General features: G+C 45.3%; 1 protein-coding gene across 3 annotated transcripts in view; it reads left to right on the top strand.

The window, feature by feature from the left end:
- Positions 1-585: 585 nt before the first annotated feature.
- ARHGEF10 (Rho guanine nucleotide exchange factor 10) overlaps positions 586-21,787 on the top strand; it is a 101,756-nt gene continuing 80,554 nt past the window's right edge. For 2 of the 3 annotated variants that reach the window (XM_021709529.1, XM_008052002.1), the window contains exons 1-7: positions 586-653; positions 10,113-10,268; positions 11,266-11,553; positions 13,938-14,001; positions 15,777-15,853; positions 18,001-18,057; positions 21,363-21,526. In XM_021709529.1, the coding sequence (XP_021565204.1) occupies positions 617-653; positions 10,113-10,268; positions 11,266-11,553; positions 13,938-14,001; positions 15,777-15,853; positions 18,001-18,057; positions 21,363-21,526 (843 nt within the window). In that variant the 5' untranslated portion in view covers positions 586-616. The remainder of the gene's footprint in view (positions 654-10,112; positions 10,269-11,265; positions 11,554-13,937; positions 14,002-15,776; positions 15,854-18,000; positions 18,058-21,362; positions 21,527-21,787) is intronic. The other variant, XM_021709528.1, reaches the window with a different exon arrangement.

The raw sequence follows: 21,787 nt of genomic DNA, 5'->3' as shown, positions 1-21,787 counted from the left end.
TCACTCACTCCCAAACTCTGTTCTCTGATATGTGGAGGGACATGCAAAGTGTAGAGAAGGGACGGAAGAAACCAGGTGGGTGGAGGTTGACCCAGACCGAGGACTTAGGTCCATGTCACTCAGAGGGAGTGAAGAGCATGGCCAACACTTGCTTGATCCCAAGCATGTCTAGTCAAAACTGTTAAGGTTTCAGTGCAAGGAAGAGGAAGAAACATGGTTGATGTGCTGTTTTCTCCCCCTAGCATGCGGCAAGAAATTAAGCAAGGAATTGAAGCCGCACTGGGTTGGGAGGGTCTGACCAGGAATCCAAGTTGCAAAATAAACTCCTGGCAACGTTTCAAGGTGAAGTCAGCCAACACCAAGAACGCTTTGTTTTGTTTTGCTCTTGGATATTATGTCAAAGGAGATTTACACGTATTTGCAACTAATAGGTGGCAAGTTCTCTAATTGCAGCTAATAATGTCAACTAACTTTTTCGTTTTTGCAGGGTTATCTCTAGAAGGCCCTGCACATGCTGAGCAAGTCTTCATCTGCTTGAAAGGTGACAGGCAACCTCCCTCCTTGCAAGGGACCCCAACCCCTCATCAGAGCCCAGGAAAGAGGCTTGGGCTGCAGCATGGATCCACAGGAGCTGCCCCCTCCTGCCCCAGAAGGTAACAGATTTTACCCCCATCAGATGTCCCTTGTGGGTTGCGGTGCATAGCCACCCTTATAAGGACTTGGTACTTTTTGGAATTGCTGGTGTGTGGGTTGGGGTGAGAGCCTTGTGTGTCCCACGTGTCCTCACCCGCCTCCCCTCTCGCCTCTCCTTGGGGCGTCCTGGGCGAGTCTCTTGCATTACATGCAGGTTGTCAGCATCTAGAATTCCCTAAAGGTTTGCATAAGCCAGATGCAGTCAGAAGTCAAAGGGCGGGGGTGAAGAACAGAGGACTTCCTGCCTTGAGGCTCCTGGTGTACACCGAAGCACAGAAGCACCGGCCTCGTGACACCTGGGGGTGGAGCTCTGGCTGTTTCCTCTCCTACTTCCTTCCTCAGGGGCAGTTCAGGGACAAGCCGTCTTTCTTATCCATCTGCTCAATGAACAGTCTGTGAAGGGGGCGGGGGCTGTCAAAGGTCTCTCTTTATTGTCACCTCATCTCTATTCATTGTACACCTGGAGCGCTCCTCCCCCCAGCCGGGCTGTCTTCTCCCCACCACCATGCGTCCTTTGGCCGCTTTGCCTGGCCTGAGGCACCCTCTGGGTGCAGCTGCCCCCCCATCCACTCTTGGGCTGCAGGAATGTGGAAATCCCCACAATTTACCACTACTGACATTTCTCCCAGAAGCTTCCCCTGGGCTCTGTGGCAAAAGCCCAGTCCATGGAGGTCGGTCAGTGTGGAAGGCCTCGATGTAAGTGATACTGCTCCGGCTCAGAAGTTGTAACAACATACGTGATTTTCTGGCAAGTTGACGTTTGTGACAAGTAGAAAAGGGAATAATGGCTGGTGTCGGTTTTCATGATTCAGTGATACTTTGGTTATAATTTCCCCCATTAAAAGTAAAACAGCCCACTAAGAACGCCCTTGAAGATGATACTGGGTCACACTTGGTGTTGGTGTTTCCGATCATCACTTCCTGCTTTTTTCTTTATATTTCTTTCTTTTCTTCTTTTTTTTTGAGTTGGGGGTCTCACTTTGTTGCTCAGGTTGGAGTACAGTGGTGCAGTCACAGCTCACTGCAACCTCCAACTCCTGGGTACAAGTGATCTTCCTATCCCAGCCTCCCAAGTAGCTGGGACCACAGGTTTGTGCCACCACGTCCAGCTAATTTTTTTTATAGAGACTAGGTCTCACTATGTTGCCTAGGCTGGTCTCAAACTCCTGGGCTCCTTTTGCCTCACCCTACCAGTGCTGGGATTATAGCCGTGAGTCACAGTACCTGGACAGACCTCATATTTCTTTTCTACATAAGTATAGTCATTGATTGTACTTTTTAAAATTGTTTAATGTGCATTTCTATGTCTTGCTTTAACATGTTTATCTATCTATCTATCTATCTATCTATCTATCTATCTATTTATTTATTTTGAGTTGGAGTCTCATTCTGTCGCTCAGGCTGGAGTGCAGTGATACATTCACGGTCACCCCAGCGTCAACCTGCTGGACTCTGGCTATCCTTCCTCCTTGGCCTTCCAAGTAGCCGGAACTACAGGCACGTGCTACCACACCCGGCTAATTTGTTTTGTGATTTATTATAGAGACAAGGTCTTGCCAAGTTGCCCGGGCTGATCTCGAATCCATGGGCTGGTCTCGAATCCATGGGCTCGTGTTGAACCCCTGGGCTCAGGCAGTCCACTCACCTCGGCCTCCCAAAGTGCTGGAATTACAGGCTGAGCCACAGAGCCCAGTCAACATTTTTATTTCATAAGCATTTTCCATGTACTGCATGGTTTTCCTAACTGTCCATTGCGGTGACTATAGCACATCCTACCGCCTGTGTTATTGTATGTTCCGGTGGAGTGACTCCATTCCATGCCCATTCATTACCTTGGCAACATGACAAACCATCCAGGCAGAGTTGTGCACCAGGAAAGATTTCAGGTTTGAGACATGGCTGCTGGGCTGGAATGTTGACTCCATAGTCGGTGAGCTGATGACTATGGGCAGGCTTCAGTTTCCATTGTTTCTAGAGAAAATGGAGCCAGAGCAATACCTCCCTCATAAGCTTCTGTGAGGACTTAACGAGTTAACACCTATATATTACCAAGAATCGAGGCCAGCCTGGAAGACTTAGCAAATCAATTTAGAAGATAATCTGGGAATTTTTTCCAATCATATTAGAAGATGCTCTGGGATATTTCAGAATGCAAAACTTGACAGTTTTATGGTATAAAGTCACACCACCAGCTAAAGCAATTCTCTGATTAATAGCAAAATTCCAATGCAGATTATGTTTGGGAAGAGGAAATCGCTACTATTGCCGTATTAATGTTGATTCACAAGAAATCAATTGCCAGAGACCTGGTAACTTCCACAGTGAGCTCAGACAAAAGGCAACGCCCACACCCTCCTTGCAGTGGGCAGCCCTGGAGGGGGACACATTTTTTCTGGGGGACAGCGTTGTTCTGGGGACACCTCCTTCAGCACAAGCAGCTGCAAACCACAGTGACATCCAGAGCCAAGAGGTGGTTATGAATAGCCTCTTGTTGGGGAAGCTGTATGCAGCCTGGTGCTTTTTAAAGGACTTTTTTATTTCTAAAATAATCAAAAGAATTTGAAAACAGCCTTCATTTGAAATAAGAGAAAACCATGTCTTGAATCAAGCCTTCATATTATAACCTAATATGGCCCTAAAAGGCCCAGGAAAAACATGGTTAGCTTTTATCTCTGAATTAAAAATGAATATTCCTTTTTTCCTTAGTGTGTAAATCTGTCCCATGTCTTTAAAAGCTGCTCACAGGTCTGGAGCAGAGAGGGCTGTCTGCTCATGAGGGAGGGTGGCCAGGAGTGGGCGGCCCACCTCTCCAGAGTCCACTTGGGTGTTTTGCCAGAACCAGCAGGTCTTGGGAGCTAAGAAAAGTTTCTAAGTGTTGTGTGTTTTTCCGGAGACCACGTATTACATCTATGTCCTCTGCATTGTCTTCGCAAGGAAGTCCCGCTGGTCCTGCTGGGCCATAAGCCTCAAACTAAGCAGCTTTAGACATATCACATAGCCTTTCTTAACCCTTGCCATGACGCCGTGGGAGAGAGATGCTTTCTGCTTTATGACTGCACTTCACAAATGGAGGCAGGTTGTCACGGCCAGTAAGTGGTGAAGGTTTGACCCCAGAAGCCATGCTCTTATCCATGGCTCTACCTGACATTTCTGAGTGGCTCATGTAGGTTTGTCTAGGGGAGTTCAAAATAACACGACAAGGTAGGAGATGGATATATACTTATTTCTCTTTTGTTTTTATTCAGTGAATATTGTATACAACTAACTTAAACTAGATATAAATGACTTTATAATTTATAATCTAGGATGGGCGCGGTGGCTCACGCCTATAATCCTGGCACTTTGGGAGGCCGGAGTGAGAGGATTGCCTGAGCCCGTGGTTCGAGACCAGCCTGGGCAACTTGGTGAGACCTCATCCCTACAATAAATCAAGAAAAATGAGCCAGGAGTGGTGGCATGTGCCTATAGTTCCAGCTACTTGGAAGGCTGAGGCAGAAGGCTTGCTTGAGACTAGCACGTGGAGGCTGTGGTGGCTGTGCCCATGCCACTACCCTCCAACCTGGGTGACAGAGTGAGACTCCAACTAAAAAACAATAATAATTTATCATCTGAATTGTAGAATTCAAAATTGTAATGCATGTTCATTGTAGACAAAACTAAAATATAGACAGAGGAAAAAAATACACTTAACCTTCACCCACTAAAAGATAATAGTGCTATTAAATTTTCGGTGAATATTCTTCCAGTGTTTTAAAAGTAAGACTTTTTTTTTCACTGAAATCAAACTTCACCATGCCATTAACTTAAATGATGCTATTTGTATTACTAGAGTTCCAACATCGGCAGTGTTTTTTTTTTTTGCCTAATAAACCTAGGTAGAAGTTGTTGTTTTGATATGTATAGGCTATTCGTAATGAGAGATTATGATTTCTGGTTAACAGTTTTCTTGAGATATAATTCATGTACCATTCAGTTGTATAATTTACTGGCTTTTAGTATATCCACAAATATATGGCACCATCACCACTGTCGGTGCTAGAATATTTTCATCACCTCAAAAGGTCACTCCTCATCCCCTGCAGAAGGTGACTAAACTTAGATACTTTAGTGGTAATTCTTTTACTCCTTAAGAAAACTTTAGTTAAAACTAAATTTGAATTAATATGGCCCTAATCCAGAATACTGACATCACCAAATGCAGGCGAAGATGGGGAGCAACAGGAACTCTCATTCATTGCTGTGGGAATGCAAAATGGCCCAGTCATTTTTGAGGACTGTTTTGCAGTTCCTTATAAAACTAAACTTACCTAATTGTACAGCAATCATGCATCTTGGTATTTATTCAAGTGAGTTTAAAACTTATATCCACAGAGAACCCTGCACACAAATGTTTATGGCAGCTTTATTTATAATTGCCAAAACTTGGGAGCAACCAAGATGTGCATCAGTAGGTGAGTAGATAAACAAACTGTGTGGTACATCAATTAATGGAATATGATTTAGCACTAAGAAGAAACGAGCTGCCAAGCCATGAAAAGACATGGGCACCTTAAATGTGTATTCCTAAGTGAAAGAAGCCAGTCTGCAAAGGCTACACGCGGTACGATTCCAACTCTATAACATTCTGGAAAAGGCAGAACTATGGAGAAAATAAAAATATTGGTGATTTCCATGGATTAGGGAGGGTGGGAAGAACAGGGAGAGCACAGAGGATGTTTAGGGCTGTGAAGTTCCTCTGTGTGATACTGTAATGGTGGACACACGTCATTATACATTTGTCCAAATCCACAGAATGTTCAACACGAAGGCTGGCCTCATGTGGATTCTGGGTGATGATGACATGTCAGTGGAGGTTCATTGATTGTAACAAATGCACCCTCTGGGGGGAATGCTGACTTTGGGGGAGGCAGTGCCTGTGGGGGGCTGAGAGCATATGGGAACTCCCTACACCTTTCTCTCTCGATTCTTCTGGGAAACTCAGAACTGTTCTAAATAGTTACACCTACCAAAAATAACCAGACTGAACTGAGCTGCAGCTTCAGACCATACAGAATTAGACACGACTAGACAGAGTCCAGGGAGTGTGGGGGCGGTTCATGGGCTCAGATAAGCCGTCTGCCGCCTTCATAGCCCAGGATTCAGGCCTGCATCTTCCACTAGGCTCAAGTGTCTATGCAGATTAGAATTAATTAGAATTAAATGACGGGACCAAGTCAGTTCCTTATCACCTGGTCACCCTGACTGAGTACAGTGGCCAGCTGTGGCTCGAGCTGTTTTGTGAGCCACACAGACCCTTTCCATCGGCCTGGAAAGTTCTGTGATATTCCCGTGTCTAACAGCAGCATCTTACAGATTGGACTGTCATGTAGTTTCCTCTTTCCTCTTGCATATGGGCATGAGCTAAAGCAGACGTGGTTATATTTTTATAACTAGAAATACTCCACTTCTTAAGATTTTGTCTCATGACTTGTTTTAGAAGTTGATGAGCCAGTTACTGCTTACTGACAAATGTAGACCGTCAGATGACAAAAATCCAGTCAGTTCTGCCAAGCCAGGCCAGGTGGCCCTGCCTGACGGAAGCTTGGCCTGAGTCCTGCTGTCGGACCATGTTGGAGGCATCCTGTCAAAGTGGGCTGGTGACCCACAGGGTTGTCCCCTGAACACATGAGAGCCTGCCATTCTCCTGGAAAGTGTGGGCCTTGGCCAGAGGCACAGTTGGTAATGGGCAGGCCAAAGGGATAGAGAGGGTAGAGGGGGTGGCCCACACCCAGATGCCGGGTTCAATTTGGGCTGGGCCTGGCGGGTGGGCATGAGTATGCTGCTGTCCCTATTCCTCGGTGTCGTGCCTTTCACTCTTAGCTCTTGGCACCTGCCATGCTGCCTGTGTTGGCCTTGAAGGGGCACGGAATACCACCCTGGACCTCTGGCCCAGACCCTGCAGCCCTCTTTCCCTGCTTCCACCTGCTGCTGACCCTGCTCCCCAGGCGTGGCCTTCTCCGTGTCTGTGCCTGCCACTGCTGCATCTCACATGGGGGATTTGTAAGTGGCCAGTGTGCAGACAGCTCGCTTGCCAAGCCATCAGCTCAGCTGCCAGCCATGACATGGGGTTACCAGAGGCTTTCTAGAGAATGTCATCTACCTTGCAGCACGTGTGCTGCTGCAAGGAGTGCTCAGTAGCCCTTGGGCACTTATTCAGGTGTTCAGGCTCCAGTTTCTTCTTGCTGTTATCTTGCTCCAGCGTGACTTCCCCAGACATGAGAGGAACGGGAGTTTCTCACACGGTCTCAACTGGCAAAGACCCTGGAGGAGGGTGCAGGGTCCTTTGTTTCAGAAGAGGACTTGGCTGAACTCATGCAGTGGGCCTCATGGGACTACATGACAGAGCGTCACAGGGCCACTTAGCTCTCAGTTCTGGAGACTGGAAGGCCCAGCAAGGTGTGGGCAGGGCCTCTGCTGGGGAGCACAGGTGATTGATTCCTTGCTTGCTTCTTCTAGCCTCCTTGTTTGTTGTCAGTCCTTGGTGCTCCTGGGCTTATGTTGTCTGGTTGCTCCTTGGCACTCCTGGACCTATGTCCTCTGCATCAGCCCTTGACTCTTCTGGGCCTGTGTGATCTGGTCAGTCTTTGGCGCTCCTGAGCCTGTGTCATCTGGTTAGTCCTTGGCGTTCTTGGGTCTGTTGTCTGGGGCCTCCTCCCTGTTGTGCCTTTTGCCCATCTTAGCAGGACGCCTTTCTTCTTGGTTGAGGGCCCATTCTGTTCTAGTACAAGCTCATATCAGCTGACCCTGTTTTCAGACAAGGTCACCTTCTGAGGTACTGGGATTCAACATGGGAATTTGGGGGACACAGTATAACCCATAAGTACTGGTGTCAGAGCTAAGCTCAGGGCACCGAGCATCAGGATTTTTAAAGGCACGCTATATTGCTCTTCACAAAGGCCCTTGTACAAAGAATTTGGGTAGGTTCCACAGGGTCTGGGTTCCCCAAGGCCCTAAGGCCCCAGAGTGGTGTCTGGGATAGAACGTGCTCAGCAAATACTTGCTGTATGGAGGCTGGCATCCAAAACTGACCTGAGAAGGCAGTGTGCAGCCTCATGGTCTGATGAAGGCACCAGTGGAGGGCCCGTGTCTGGGAGGAGCAGCTCAGCAGCCCAACTCTGATCAGATCACCCCTTGGTCCTGGGCATGTGGGTGCAGCCGTGGGTGCCCAAGCAGTCTCAGATGCAGTGTTGTGAGTGCCACGGAGCTCAATTTCCTTCGTCGAGTTCTTCTGGAAGGCAGTGCCTGTCTGCTGGAACTGATTCTAGGAGGAGTTTGTGGTGGACACCACCCTGTAGGCCCTTCTAGTGATGCAGGGACTGAAGGAAGAGGGAAGTCGCTCTGTCACAAATGCCCTGCAAGACCTTGGTGAGAGTCGAGGATCTTACAGAGTTCCCAGCCCTTCCGAGCCCTTCCTGAGCCCTTCCGAGTCTCCAGGCCACGTGGAGCTTAAACTAAGAAGATTTATGCTTCAGAGGAATGTCTTGATTGCTTTTATTTCCCCCTGTTTATTGGGATTCCACTTAAAGTTTTGTCAGGGAAAAAAAAGGGTTGGCAAAAAAGAGTTTGAAACCCCCATCTGCTCATCATTCATTCACTCATACGACACATGTGTTACATGTCACCATGTACCGGGCTTCCTCCTGAACCAGCTTGTGTGGAACAGACCTGGTGCTGGACGCAGGAGCTCCTTGTGGTCTTCTCAGTGTTGTGTTGGGCGCACAGGAACATATGCTATCTCGGAAACTTCCCGCTTGTCTCTGCAGGGTTGGCGTTGTTGCCATAGTCACTCGAGTCACAGTCCAGGAGACTGCGTACCGGGAAGGGCAGTGCTTCCCTCGGGCTGTTTCCTGCACATTAAGGTTCTGTCCCTGCTTCCCTTCCTGGGGATGTTAGCGGGAATTCCGCCTTCCTGTGCAGAGGGAGCTCACGTTTCATACCTTCACAGATAACTAAGAGCCTATTTCATACCAGACATGGTCAAGCTTTTTTAAAAGACAATTTTTATAAAATTGTTTCTAGGTATATTTTATCTAATTGTTACAGTTCTGCAAAAGAACGGTATAATTTTCAAAGAAGAGAGTGACAAAAGTCTAACATGATTCTGTCTCTATTCTGATGAACTTGATCTTGTGCCGGCATGACTTTTTATATCGCTAGCTCAGAACAGAAACATTTTTTACCCATCACGTTGGTCAGGGCATTTAACTGGCATTATTTCTTCATCATGTTTATCTGACAAACATGATTTTTTTTCTAACCATGAATTTTAAGGAGTTGATAACAAATCGCGTTTGGCACATATTTTGGAAAATGATTTTTTTTTTTTTTTTGTTAAAGAAACGTATTGCTCAAAAATGTGTTCACCTACTCGTATCAATACACTGACTACTTACTGCTTATTTCTTCATCATGTTTATCTGACAGACATGATTTTTTTTTTTTTTTGTAAACATGAATTTTAAGGAGTTGATAGCAGTTGCGTTTGGCAGCTATTCTGGAAAATGATTTTATTTTTTGTTAAAAAACAACGGCCGGCTCATTTTTTGATTTATTGTAGAGACGAGGTCTCGCCAAGTTGCCCAGGCTAGTCTCGAACCCCTGTACTTAGACAATCCTCTCACCTCTACCTCCCAAAGTGCTGGGATTAGGGGTGTGAGCCACCGTGCCCAGCTCCCCTTGCCCATGGAAAGACCTGAAAGGGCTCATGCGAGGGGGGGCATCATCCAAGCACATGGTTCTCTTGGAAAAGGAGAAAAGTGTGTGATGCTGAATTCCCTACGGAGCTTTCAGCCCGGAAATGTAAAAAAAACCTTTTTCTCCTTCCTTTCTCTCTTTTGCTTACTTTTCCAGCTGTGAATTGTAGGTCCTATTAAAAGGAAATAAAAAACGCTGACTCAGAGTTCTTTTTTTTTTTTTTTTGAGTCGGAGTCTCACTCTGTGGCAGCCTCAAACTACTGGACTCAGGAGTTCCTTCCACCTCAGCCTTCCAAGTAGCAGGAACTAGAGGCATGTGCCACCACTCCTGGCTAATTTTTCTTGATTTATTGTAGAGATGAGGTCTCATCAAGTTGCCCAGACTGGTCTCGAACCCGTGGGCTCAGGCTTACCTCTCACCTCAGCCTCCCAAAGTGCCGGGATTATAGGTGTGAGACACCGTGCATGGCCCTGACTTAGAAGAATTCTAATGACAGATATTTTTTCCAGTAAGAAGGCCACCTGTAAGTACTTGACCTTGTAGAGTACCTTAGTTGTGGTCCCTGGCTATTGTGTATGTGTGTTGTGTGCTTAGCCTTTTTTTGTTTTTGTCTTTGTATAGGAATGTACACATCATTGTGCTAGTAATAAGTGTTGGCACTGTAATTTGTTACTTTAAACTTTAGAAAATGAAGTGAAATATGATACCAATAACAATGAAGAGGAGGAAGGAGAACAATTTGATTTTGACAGTGGAGATGAAATCCCAGAAGCAGACAGACAAGTGCCATCTGGCCCTGAGGCGGGGAGCGTGGGAGCAGAGGAAGCCATCTCACCTGCTGGTGAGTCCCAGATGGTGGCGGGCAAATCCCCAGGTCTTGGCAGGTGGGTCCCAGCTGAGCATAGTGCCCATGCTCAGCTGTCCTTTGGGGCCTGGCTAATTTCCTCCCCATTCTTACTGCCTGGTTAGAAAATTGCAGGGGAAGGAGCCAGATTTATGATTTCTAGGAGCCAGAATTATGATTTCTCATGATGAACCTGAAATGACTTAATTTGAGAATGAATGAGTGAATTGGCCATTTCTTTTCTTTGCTCTATTTTTACTATTTTTGTCACTAGTCTTGTCACTCTGCCTGTTAGCAGAGAAAAGGTATTGAACATTGCTTCATCATTATATCACTGTGTTAAATATTAAACACTTTTGAGTTGTGCTAACTGTAAAGGTCTGTGTTGTCAGTTCAGAGGTGGGTGCTCCTTTTTTTTTTTTGAGTTTTCAACTCACTCTTGTTGCCCTGGCTGAAGTGCAGTGGCATGGTCACGGCCACCACAGCCTCAACATGCTGGGCTTAGGCATTTCATCCTTCTGCCACAGCCTTCCAAGTAGCTGGAACTGCAGGCGCACACCACCACGGCCGGCTAGTTTTTGTGATTTATTGTAGGATGGTGCTTTTACTTCCTGCCCAGATGGACTCTCTGGAGGCCCAGCTCCAGACGGGAAGCCCCGCAACCCCCACCTTTTCCTCCATTTCTGGCAGTTTCTAGCTGACTTCCCTCACTACTGGATGAGCCTCTTGGGAGTGGCTAGTCTGTATTTGTCTCACCCGCGCCAAAAGGTTGCACTGACCTCACCACTTCCCCATAGTACAAGCATACTCCCTCTGAGTCCCGCCCCTTGGACGGTGTCCCATGTCCATCCACGATGACCTGGGGATGTCCCGTAGTCCTAGCATGGGATGGAGGGCGGGGGATTTACCACCTCCTCCTCGCCTGTGCCCCAGGGGAGGACCTCCATGTGTCCTTGATGGTGTGTTTGCTGACAAGTCTTTTTTGCGTCCTCAGGAAGTGACGACGGACCTAGAATAGAAACCCCTGCAGAGGTAGAACCTACCAAACTTGTGGTCCCGATGAAAGTCAATCCATATTCCATCATCGACATCACGCCATTCCAGGAAGACCAGCCACCGGCACCAGCCCCCAGTGCCGAAGAGGAGGCTGTGGGCCTGCACATGCCCAGCGGGTACTTGGTGCCCGTGCCCTGCGGCTACGCTGTCCCCTCCAACCTGCCCCTACTCCTGCCCACCTACTCCAGCCCGGTCATCATCCGTGCAGTGTCTGTGGACGAAGAAGGTACCCTTGCCCATTCTCCTGGCACATCAGCCGAGCGGTGCCCTGTGGAGTGCCTGAGCTCTTCTTTCCCATCATGAGATGCTTGCAGAGTTGGAAAATGAGTCTTAATTCATTTTCTTCTCTGATGGGAACATGGTTAAGGAGAGTGTGGTGTTTAGAAAATGTTGAGGTGCTGTCTGTTTCCAAAGGTGTGGCCCCCTCACCTCAGGGAGGCCTCTGTGAACTCCACCCCAATTCCTGGCTTCCCCATCAAGTACCCACCATGCCTTATGTCTGTTCTTGGCATTTGTCACTTTTTATTCCAAACTCTAGTTATGTTGATGTTCTGATGTCATCTGCTGATTTGTAAACTCGGGCTCCATGAGGTTAGAGTTTGTGTCTAGCTATCTTTTTTCCAAGGGATGGAGGGTAGGGGGGCATGGGGAGGAAGGAGAGAGAAGGGCCTAGAAGGGTTCTGTCTCCCTATAATGCTTTCCCTTTTCTGGATAGGATACTCTGGGGATGTCTTGGGAGTTCTGAGGGAGCCCTCGGGGAAAGTCAAAAGGTCGGAAGGTTGGAAGGTCCTTGGGAAATAAGGCTGCCTAGGGCAGCTCCCTGCAGCCACACTCAGGGTGCTGGGCCAGGACCACGGTGACCACGTGGGTGCCTTGCTGGCCTGTGTCCTCATCTGTCTAGCTCTGATGGTGTGGTTCGATTCTCTGCCTTCTTTATTTGGGGCAAAGGAGCCACTGTGTGTATTGGAAGGGCCTGGCTGTTGGGGCCTGGCTGTCGGAACCTGCCCTCTGCTGTCTTTATGTGGCCCCAGGTATGTCGTGTGAGCCTCAGGCGCCAGTTGGAAAAGGAGTGTGCAGGCAAAGCCCGAAGGTCAGGACTTCTGCAGGGACCTCCTGGGATGCAGGCACCGTGGGGCAGTTGGAGCCCAGGCCATTCTTCCAGAACCAACCCAGCAAGGCATCTCTGCTGAATTTATCCTTTTCTTGCAAAATGTGCTTTTGTGCTGTCTTCTTCTAGGATACGGCATGGGATGCTCTAGCAGAAGGTGGAGAAGCAGGGTCTTATTGTTGCAAAGATTTCAGTAGAAGCATCCTTTCCTTTCCAATTAATAATGGAGGAAAATGTCTTCTTTTTTTTGTTGAGTCGGAGTCTTACTCTACTGCCCAGGCTGGAGTGCAGTGGCATGCTCATGGCCACTGCAGCCTCGATCTGTTGCCCTTAGACGATCCTTCCGCCTCAGCCTTCCAAGTAGCCGGAACTACAGGCACGCGCTACCATGCCCAGCTAATTTTTTTTTTTTATTATTTATTGTAGAGATGAGGTCTCACCAAGTTGCCCGGATGAATCTCGAACCCACGGGCTCAGGCAATCCACTTGCCTCGGCCTCCCAAAGTGCTGTGACTGCAGGCTGAGCCACCAAGCCCGGCCCTCACATGATTTTTTAAAAATTTATTTTTATACTGTCAGCCTAGAACCAGTAGTAAGACCCACTTATCACACAAACTATTTTAAGTCCCAAAACAGAGGAACAAGTGGCTCGCCGTTGTCTTTTGATTTAAAAGAGAAACGAGCATACAGTCTTTTTTCCTGACATGGTGGTAAAAGCGTGGACATCAGGCCTGGATTCCATACCTGCCTGTTCTTGCTGCCTAAGTAACCCCAGGACGCTTCGTGGACACCTCTGCAAGGACACCCACCCATTTTAGAGGGCCAGAGCTCTCCTTCCCCATGTTGGCCGTTGGGTCCAGGAGAGCCATGGATGTGTATTGCAGCCGTCCTGGCTTTCCCAACTCCTGCCACGAGCCCTCTGAGGTGGTTTAGCTCTTCCCTCTTGGTGTGTGCTGTTCTTTGTGTTCCACCTGCATGGGACTTGCAGGACGGCTGGGCTGTGACCCTTGTCACGAGCTCGCTGTTGTCCTGATGAGCCACAGGCAGAGACAGGAGGAAAACCCCAGCCAGGTCAGATGGTGTGTGTGTGAGTGTGCAAATAAAAGTCAGATATCACCAGCATAGCCATCTCTGTCTTGGATGCCTTTGAGTCTGTGGCAGGTACCCTTTAGATAGGTCACAGTTGTAGACTTCCACGAGCACTTGAGGAGTGGGAGGGAATATTATTTCTTTTTCAGTCTAGCCTGGTTTATTTGGGTACCTGCATGTTTTGCAGGCTGTTTTAGAAGACCTCAGGATATCATATTTTATTGGATTTCTCTTTGGAAGACATTTTATCTGAAAGCTGAACTTTAAAAACCGTGTCAGTTAATCATCTTTATGCTAAAGTAAGCCTATTGTTGATAAGAAAGAGAAATATGAAATCAAGTTAAAGATTAAAAAAGCAACTTTATAAACATTTTTGTCAAGGATAAAGCAGTATCTTTTTTTTTTCCTAACAGAAACCCCAGAAGTCACAGAAGAGCGCCAGTTTAATTCTTTGAGTTCTGAGGACCCTCCAAACAGGTATTCCAACAATCTTACCCTTACGTTCTGGACTCACGCCTTCTTCCTGTGTTCTCAGACATGATGGTCCTTACATGCTGTCTCCTGGTTGTTGGTCAGTGGTCCTCAGTACTCCTGCAGGTGGAGCTGTCTTGTCTTTTTCCCTGCCTCAGGTCCCTCCCAGGAGACACAGGCAAGGGGGCTGCCACGTGTCCTCTTGGGCGTGCAGGGTCTGCAGAAGCTGTGTCAGGATACGAGGACTGAGTCTCCTTTCAGGAGTAGTGATGTGTCAGCCACTCCTGGCCACAAGTCCTCGGCCTGTTGGTTTTGCTTCCTGTTATCTTTCCCTTTGGTTATCAGGGTCGGCCCTTGGAAGGGCTAAACATCCCAGTGGGAAATTCTTTAGGAGATGACTAGGATATGGGGAGCAGGACTCTCTTGACAAGACTTTCCCCACAGTTTAGATACAGAATCGTGTCACCAACTGGATCTAGTCAGGACCCGTTATTAGAAATTAAAAACATAGAATTAAGAATTATTGGTGTTATCCTGTTATCAATGGCAGTCTAAAGCTTACTGTGAAAAATGTGTCCATTGAAAGGGTGAATTTATTTGAAGAAAAAGAATAGAGGATGTAGTGTGATGATAACCTAAGAGTATTTCCACCTTTTTTTTTAAAAAAACATATTGACATTTTTTAAACATATGGAAGCATTCATGAATAGTTTAAAATACTATTCATATTTGCTTCAGATTTTCTTTTACCTTTTTGGGGTAACTTTTTCTTTTGTTGTAATTTCAAATGTAAAAAGCACAAGAATACTCCTTTTTTGGGTGATGAATTTTCTAGCTGAGCAGGGCTCATGTCCTAATTTTGCACATTGGGTGCATCCTCGAGGGTCATTACCTGGACATTCATTCTTTTCCTTTATCTTTGAAATCTTGCAGACATTTCAGGGCTTGTTGGAATTTTTAGCAGAAAAGAGGTCATAAGAGAGACAGTGCTCTGCGTGTGTTGTCATGCAGCCCCATGTTAATGCTTTTTCCCTGTGAGGGTTTCCAGCCGTCCCATGCATCTCTCTGGATGCTCACTCTGCCACCAGTCTGTGCCTTCCAATTAGCGTTTTTCTGCCACGGTTCGCTTCAGCTTTGCACAATGCTCCCAGCAGGGCACGGGCGTCGGGAGGTCTGATCACTGCTGGTCACCCTTGTCAGCAGCTGTGCCTGTCACGGGCGACGCTCAATTTGTGCAACGAGTCTGATCTTGTCATTCTTCCAAGTAGAGCATTCCCACAGCTGCCCCTCGCATACAGGATGAAACCCAAGTCCCTGTGTGTGCAGACTATAGGATTTGGCCCCTGTCACCAACACCCTGTGAACAGACCACCATCTTTATTTTGGATGATCTTGTGTCTCTTTCTCCCACTGACTTGCTACTGGGGGTGGAAAAAGCCCATGTCTCACTGGGGCATGTCTCCACAGTCCAGCATCTTGTGTGGCGCTAAGTGGCCTACAAAGAGCCAATTAAAAGCCTGAGAACAGTTCAGGCCTTCTGGAACAGGGGCCATATTCCTGTTGTCTCAGATACCATGCTGTGCTCTTTCACAAGTGCTTATTTATAGAGTTATGAAGGAAAACTTGGACTTTGGATTTCCTGTAATAACATCTGGGAAAATATGCAGTTCCCATGTGTAGTAGTATGTATATATTTATATATTTACATGCTAGGGATATCTTGCAACCTGATGATGGGAATGTTTCTCGATGTTCTGACCCTGTGGTTTATTTTCTTCAAGTGAAGATCAAGTCCATAAAGAAGACAGCGCCTTGGCCCGATGGGTTGCGGATCCCGCCAACACAGCCTGGATGGAGAGTGAGTCTGCCGACCGCCAGGAGCCCGATCCCACTGCACTTCCGCAGACTCACCTGTGGGGACAGTGTTCACTGCCTCATGTCCCAGAGCAGTCCAGAACCTTAAAAACATATTAATTTACTTAAAAGAGTAATAGAACATGGCTGTTAGGTCATTTCCATCCGAGGACTGCCTCTTCCTGTCTCTTCCTAGCACAGGCTTGGTTCTTGTGGTAACACTTGTGGAGTTGGGGACAGATGCTCTACTTTGCAGCCATAGTCTCCTTTTACCACCAAGGCACTACCACGGCAGTCCTGCTGGCAGGCCCCAGCTATGCCTTGTCACCCACCCTTGTTAAGGAGGGCTGGGTGGGTGTTGGACCAACCCACCTACACATGGCGTCATAGCTTCTGTTCCTCCAGTGGCTTCAAAGGCTGACACATTTTTAGTTAGATTTCCTTTTTTTTATTTTTTAAAGGAAAAGTGGAGCTTACTTTCCTAATTGTGCATTTTATTATCCACTGGCTTTCCAATTTGTGTAATTGTTTTATATGATCGACTTACAAGGTAGAACTATCTTAGTTATCTCCTAATTATTAAATTATCTCCTAGAGGGTTTCGTTCTGGTTTTAATTATGACTTGTCAAAACAAAGATCTTAGTGTAATTAGGTGATTCTGCTAGGAACCTATTAAATCAGGATCATTCTAGGATTAAATTATTGTCTTGCTCTTTGCTAGCAATTTTATTTCCAAAGTAAAATTTGTCTGAATTTCTCCCATTACTCATTTTTATTATCCAGATGACAGTTAATTAGAATGACTGTATTTGAAAGTAAGCTCTGTCAACTAGTAGTTCCTCAGCATTATATAACAGGAGTAGACATATTTACTGTAGTTGCAGTTTGTAAATATTATTAAAAGAAAATGAGCATCTGTAACAGTGGACCTGGGCCACAGTGACAGATAAGGACTTTTCCTTTCTCTTGGTAGTGTAGGGACAGTAACAGTGACTGAGTGTCCCAGAAGACTCAAGTCACCTATCCAGTCTTCTTCCTTTGCTGCTTGATAAGCAGTGACCTTCACGGCTTTCATGTGCTGTAGTTTGGATGTTTCTTTGCGCGGAGGGTGCCACTAACAAATGCATACTTTGGAACCTAAGTTTGAAGGTCTTTATGTGAAACAGATTTTCATATGAAGCATGTAGCTCTTACAGATTTTAAATAAATTTCATTGCTATGTGGGTGTTTTACTATTTTGCCCATGGAGCCTCACTTCTGTTTAAGAAAATGGTGCTAGGAGTGATAATTCACACCTGTAATCCCAGCACTCTGGGAGGTTGATGCGGAAAGATTGCTTGAACTCAGGAGTTTGAGATCAGCCTTGGCAACATAGCGAGACCTTGTCTCTGTTAAAAATGCAAAAATTAGCCGGGTGTGGTGGTGCACACCTGTAGTCCCAGCTACGTGGAAGGCTGAGGCAGAAGGCTCTCCTGAGCCCAGGAGGTTGAGGCTACAGTGAGCCATGATTGTGTCACTGAACTTCAACCTGGGTGACAGAGTGAGACCCTGTTTCAAAAACAAGCAAACAAAAAACCAAAAACCAAAACAAACTAAAAAGCTAAAACAAAAAAAGGAAACTGTCGCAATTTCTCAGAACACTAGTGTTTCACATAATACAGTTTGAGAAACTTTAGCCTATGCGAGTAACATTTTTTTACTTGGACATGGCTGTTTTTCACCTTTAGTGGTACAAATGTTTAGAGTTATTGGTTTATTTTAATGGTTTTCCACCAACCAGTTGTCCCTTTGTTTCTGAAACTCTGTATACCACCTTTGTGTTTTTTGTATATGAGACTACATAAACTTCAGAGTGTTCATAAGAGAGTCTTATAGAAGTGTGTAATTGAACTCTTAGTGACATTTTGCAACAGACCCATTTAGGGCAATATCCTTCATTTCCCCAAAAGTAATGCTTATGCTTTGGTAAGGTCATTACCCACCCTTGTAAACTAACTTTTTCACTAATAATCATTCTCACCATAATGATTCACAGTCAGTCATTTTCAATAATAGTCATAGCATCGTGGGACACTATGGCCCTAGATGGTTTAAATTGCACTCAGTTGGTATTGGTCAGTGTTTAAAGTTTTCCTCTCCTTTTATTCCAGATCCAGAAGAAGCAATTTATGATGATGTTCCAAGAGAAAATTCAGACTCTGAACCAGGTTTGATTTTTGTCTGGAATTCAGTTTTAGGAGACTCAGTTTAGCCGTCTTTTTCCTCTGGGTGTAAAAAATGCCCAGTGTCTGCATGAGCCCTAAATAGACAACCTGTATGTTTTCGATAACCATGTTTTTTATATGTTATTTTGTGGCTCATTGGTATCGTGGTAGAATATTGGTGTGTGTGCACGTGTGTGTGTATGTATATTACAATGCTTAAAATAGGGCAGTTACCTTAATTACCCCAAGGAAACAGACAGAGTTAAAGATATGGGAAATATGACCACAGAGGTAAGAAATGAGACTGAAACGTACCAACATGTATCTAATAAATGATATAAATGAAAAAGTAACAGAGACATCTTACCAGGAAAAGCTAAGAGTCTAATAAATAATTACTAAGAGTTTTCTAGAATTAAAGACATAAATTTTCAGATTTTAGAAATGCAGATTCAAAGCAGGATTACTTCTACATCAATCCATACAAATACAGTCGAAAGAGCAGAGCACCAAGTCCACAGTGAAACTCTTGAAAGCAACAGGGAGAAAACATAGGTTCCCACAAAGGAACTGTAGTTAGGGAAGAATAGCCGACTTCTGGGCTGGTGGAGACTACAGGACCATGTGCTCAAAAGATGAAGGAAAGGGGCCACTTCTGCCTGATGGCCATCTCCTGCCAGAGTACAGTCTTTCAGAGAGAGGGAGAGGTGATATCAGACAGAGACTGGGGGAGACTCCTCACTCACTGGGGGAGACTCCTCACTGGGGGAGACTGGGGGAGACTCCAAAGAAATATTTAGTATTATTCTTCCAGGAAAAGTGCACTGAACCTAGCTGGCAGTGATGGAAGGCAAGAAAGGACCATGAGCAAATGAAGTGACAAGTGTGTAAAAAATCCACATGAGCATTGATTAAGACAGCACTATAATAGAATTGATTCATTTTAAGGTGGCACTAACCACTAGGCGGGGATGACTGGATGGGAGGGTGATGGAGGACAGAAACAGATTATTTAGCTTGCAAACCAGTGAACAAAACCCCATCTGGTACAAAGCAACAATATATAAAAGAAGAAAGCATTACAAATCATAGGAAAAGAGATTGCAAAATAAGTCTAAATATATTGGTACTTACAGTGAATATAAATTGTGTCCAATTGCCAGTAAAAGAAACTCTCAGATTGGATGAAATAGCAGCTGGCCATAAATTCTTATGATTCGTAAGGGTAAAAAAATATATAAGTAGATAGATGGAAAGAGAAATACGATGCCAGTTCTAACCAAAATATCACCAGTATGAGTATAGTAACATTAAGCATTAAGCCATAAGGCAAGGAATAATTCAGGTGGTAAATAACAACTCTAAGCTTGTGTGGACCTGCCAGCATAGCCTTAAGATGTACAAAGCAAAATATGTAACACAGATTTAATCAGAAATATGTAAACACACAACTGGAGGGGAAAGTTGTCTCTGCTTTCTCTGCTATTGATGCATACCATACATAGAATTAGTAAACTAAAGAAGGTTAGAACAACATAGTACTATATTTGACCTAAAGATCATATATAAAGCCCTGAAGCAAATAGTTCCAGAATATACAATTTTTCAAACATATTGAATATAAAAAATTGAACTGTAAAGTGTGGCTCAAGGCAAATATTAATAAATGCCAAATAATTAGTATTCAGACCTCATTTTCTGATAACAGTTGAATGAAATCAGCAAAAAACATTTGAACATTAAAAAATCACACTACTGTATAACTCATGGTCAAAAATGAAAACAGAATGGAAATTAGAAAACATTTGAGCCAGGCGTGGTGGCTCATCCTGTAATCCCAGCACTGTGGGAAACTGAGGCAAGAGGATTGCCTGAACCCGTGGGTTCTAGACCAGCCTGGGCAACTTGGTGAGACCTCTCTACAACAAATCACACAAAAAAGTTAACTGGGAGTGGTGGCATGCATCTGTAGTTCCAGCTACTTGGAAGGTTGAGGGGGAAGGATCACCTAAGCCCAGCAGATGATCAAGGCTGCGGTGGCTGTGAGCATGCCACTGTACTCTAGCCTGGGGGACAGAGTAAGACTCCAACTCAAAAAAAAAAAAAAGAAAACATTTGATTTGAATAATAATGAAAAACATTACATGAAAACTTACGAGATAGATTTTAAAAAATAAAGAATTATAGGCATAATGGCATATGTTAAAAAAATACTGAAAAATAATGAATTTGGTATCCAACTCAGTTACCTAAAATGTCAGCAGAGTACATTCAAAGACAACGGATCTTGTCCTTGTGATTTTAAAATAAGGATCCTTTGTCATTGTATCTGTTGGCATAAGTGTGATGTATTCCTCACTAATTCTGAAACCACTAATTGACGAAGTCATTTAAATATAGCAATAGTTTATTTAAAAGTTTTCTTAGACCGGTTTTAGCACAAAAGCAAAATGTACAGTTGTTTAAAGTGAGCTTCACTTGTGCTAGTATTTGAGTATCTCTGTCATCTGTGTGCTTGTCTGCCCATCCATCCACTCATCCACCCATCCGTCATCGCTATCATCCATCTGTCTCCCTACCTTCTTATGACCTATTTATCAGTTGTCTATTATCTCCCTGATTTTTAAAACAAATACACTTTTTTTTTTTTTTTTAAATAAAGAAAGACTTTCTGGCTGGGCTCAGTGACTCAGCCTATAATCCCAGCACTTTGGGAGGTGGAGGTGAGTGGATTTTCTGAGCCCGTGGGTTCAAGACCAGCCTGGGCACCTTGGTGAGACCTTGTCTCTACAATAAATAAAAAATTATCCAGCCGTGTTAGTGTATGCCTATAGTTCTGGCACTTGGAAGGCTGAGGGGGAAGAATCGCCAGAGCCCAACAGGTTGACACTGGTTGGCCGCGAGTGCGCCACTGCACTCCAGCCTGGACGACAGGGACTTCAACTCAAAAAAGAAAAGCAAAGAAAGACTTTCCTTCAGGGACAGTTCTCTGTGGCCAAGAAATTAGTTGGTGTAATTGTTGTGGATTCTTAATAGGCCGGTGGTTCTCAGAGTACAGATGGGGTCAGGCAGTTCTCAGAATCGTCTGAAGCCCTTTCTTAAGTCTTTGCAGCACAGGCCACATGGAGTTGGAGGACGTCGTTCGCGCCTCCCAGCCAAGCATCAGGGGTGTGTGTTGTCCTTTGAAGTGTTTCCATGTGCTCTACCCCAAAGCGAGATGATTGGGTAAAACAGCAGACAAACACAAAACCATCAGTGGTGAATTCTAAAGCTTTATTTTCATTTCACTTTGGAATTTATGCTTTCAGATGAAATGATTTATGATGATGTTGAGAATGGAGAAGAAGGTGGAAACAGCTCTCTGGAGTACGGATGGAGTTCAAGTGAGTTTGAAAGTTATGAAGAGCAGAGTGACTCGGAGTGCAAGAATGGGATTCCCAGGTCCTTCCTGCGCAGCAACCACAAAAAGCAAGTACGTTCTGGCTATGTGTGAGGGGCAGTATGCGTATGTTCACGGGGGCCTGAGCTTCTGAAATAGGACTGCGGTCCTCATGATCTTTAAGAATGGCTTATTAAGATGTTGTTTGGGGGAAGCACGATATGTTATAAGAGGGGAAGATGTGTCTTCTTTCACATAGAAAGTATAATTGGCCGGGCTCAGTGGCTCAGCCTGTAATCCCGCACTTTGGGAGGCCGAGGTGAGTGGATTGCCTGAGCCTGCGGGTTTGAGACA

Source organism: Carlito syrichta, unplaced genomic scaffold, assembly GCF_000164805.1.
Source record: "Carlito syrichta isolate Samal-C Ts95f unplaced genomic scaffold, Tarsius_syrichta-2.0.1 Scaffold251683, whole genome shotgun sequence".
NCBI lineage: Eukaryota > Metazoa > Chordata > Mammalia > Primates > Tarsiidae > Carlito > Carlito syrichta.
This window is presented reverse-complemented; position numbering and strand designations above follow the sequence as displayed.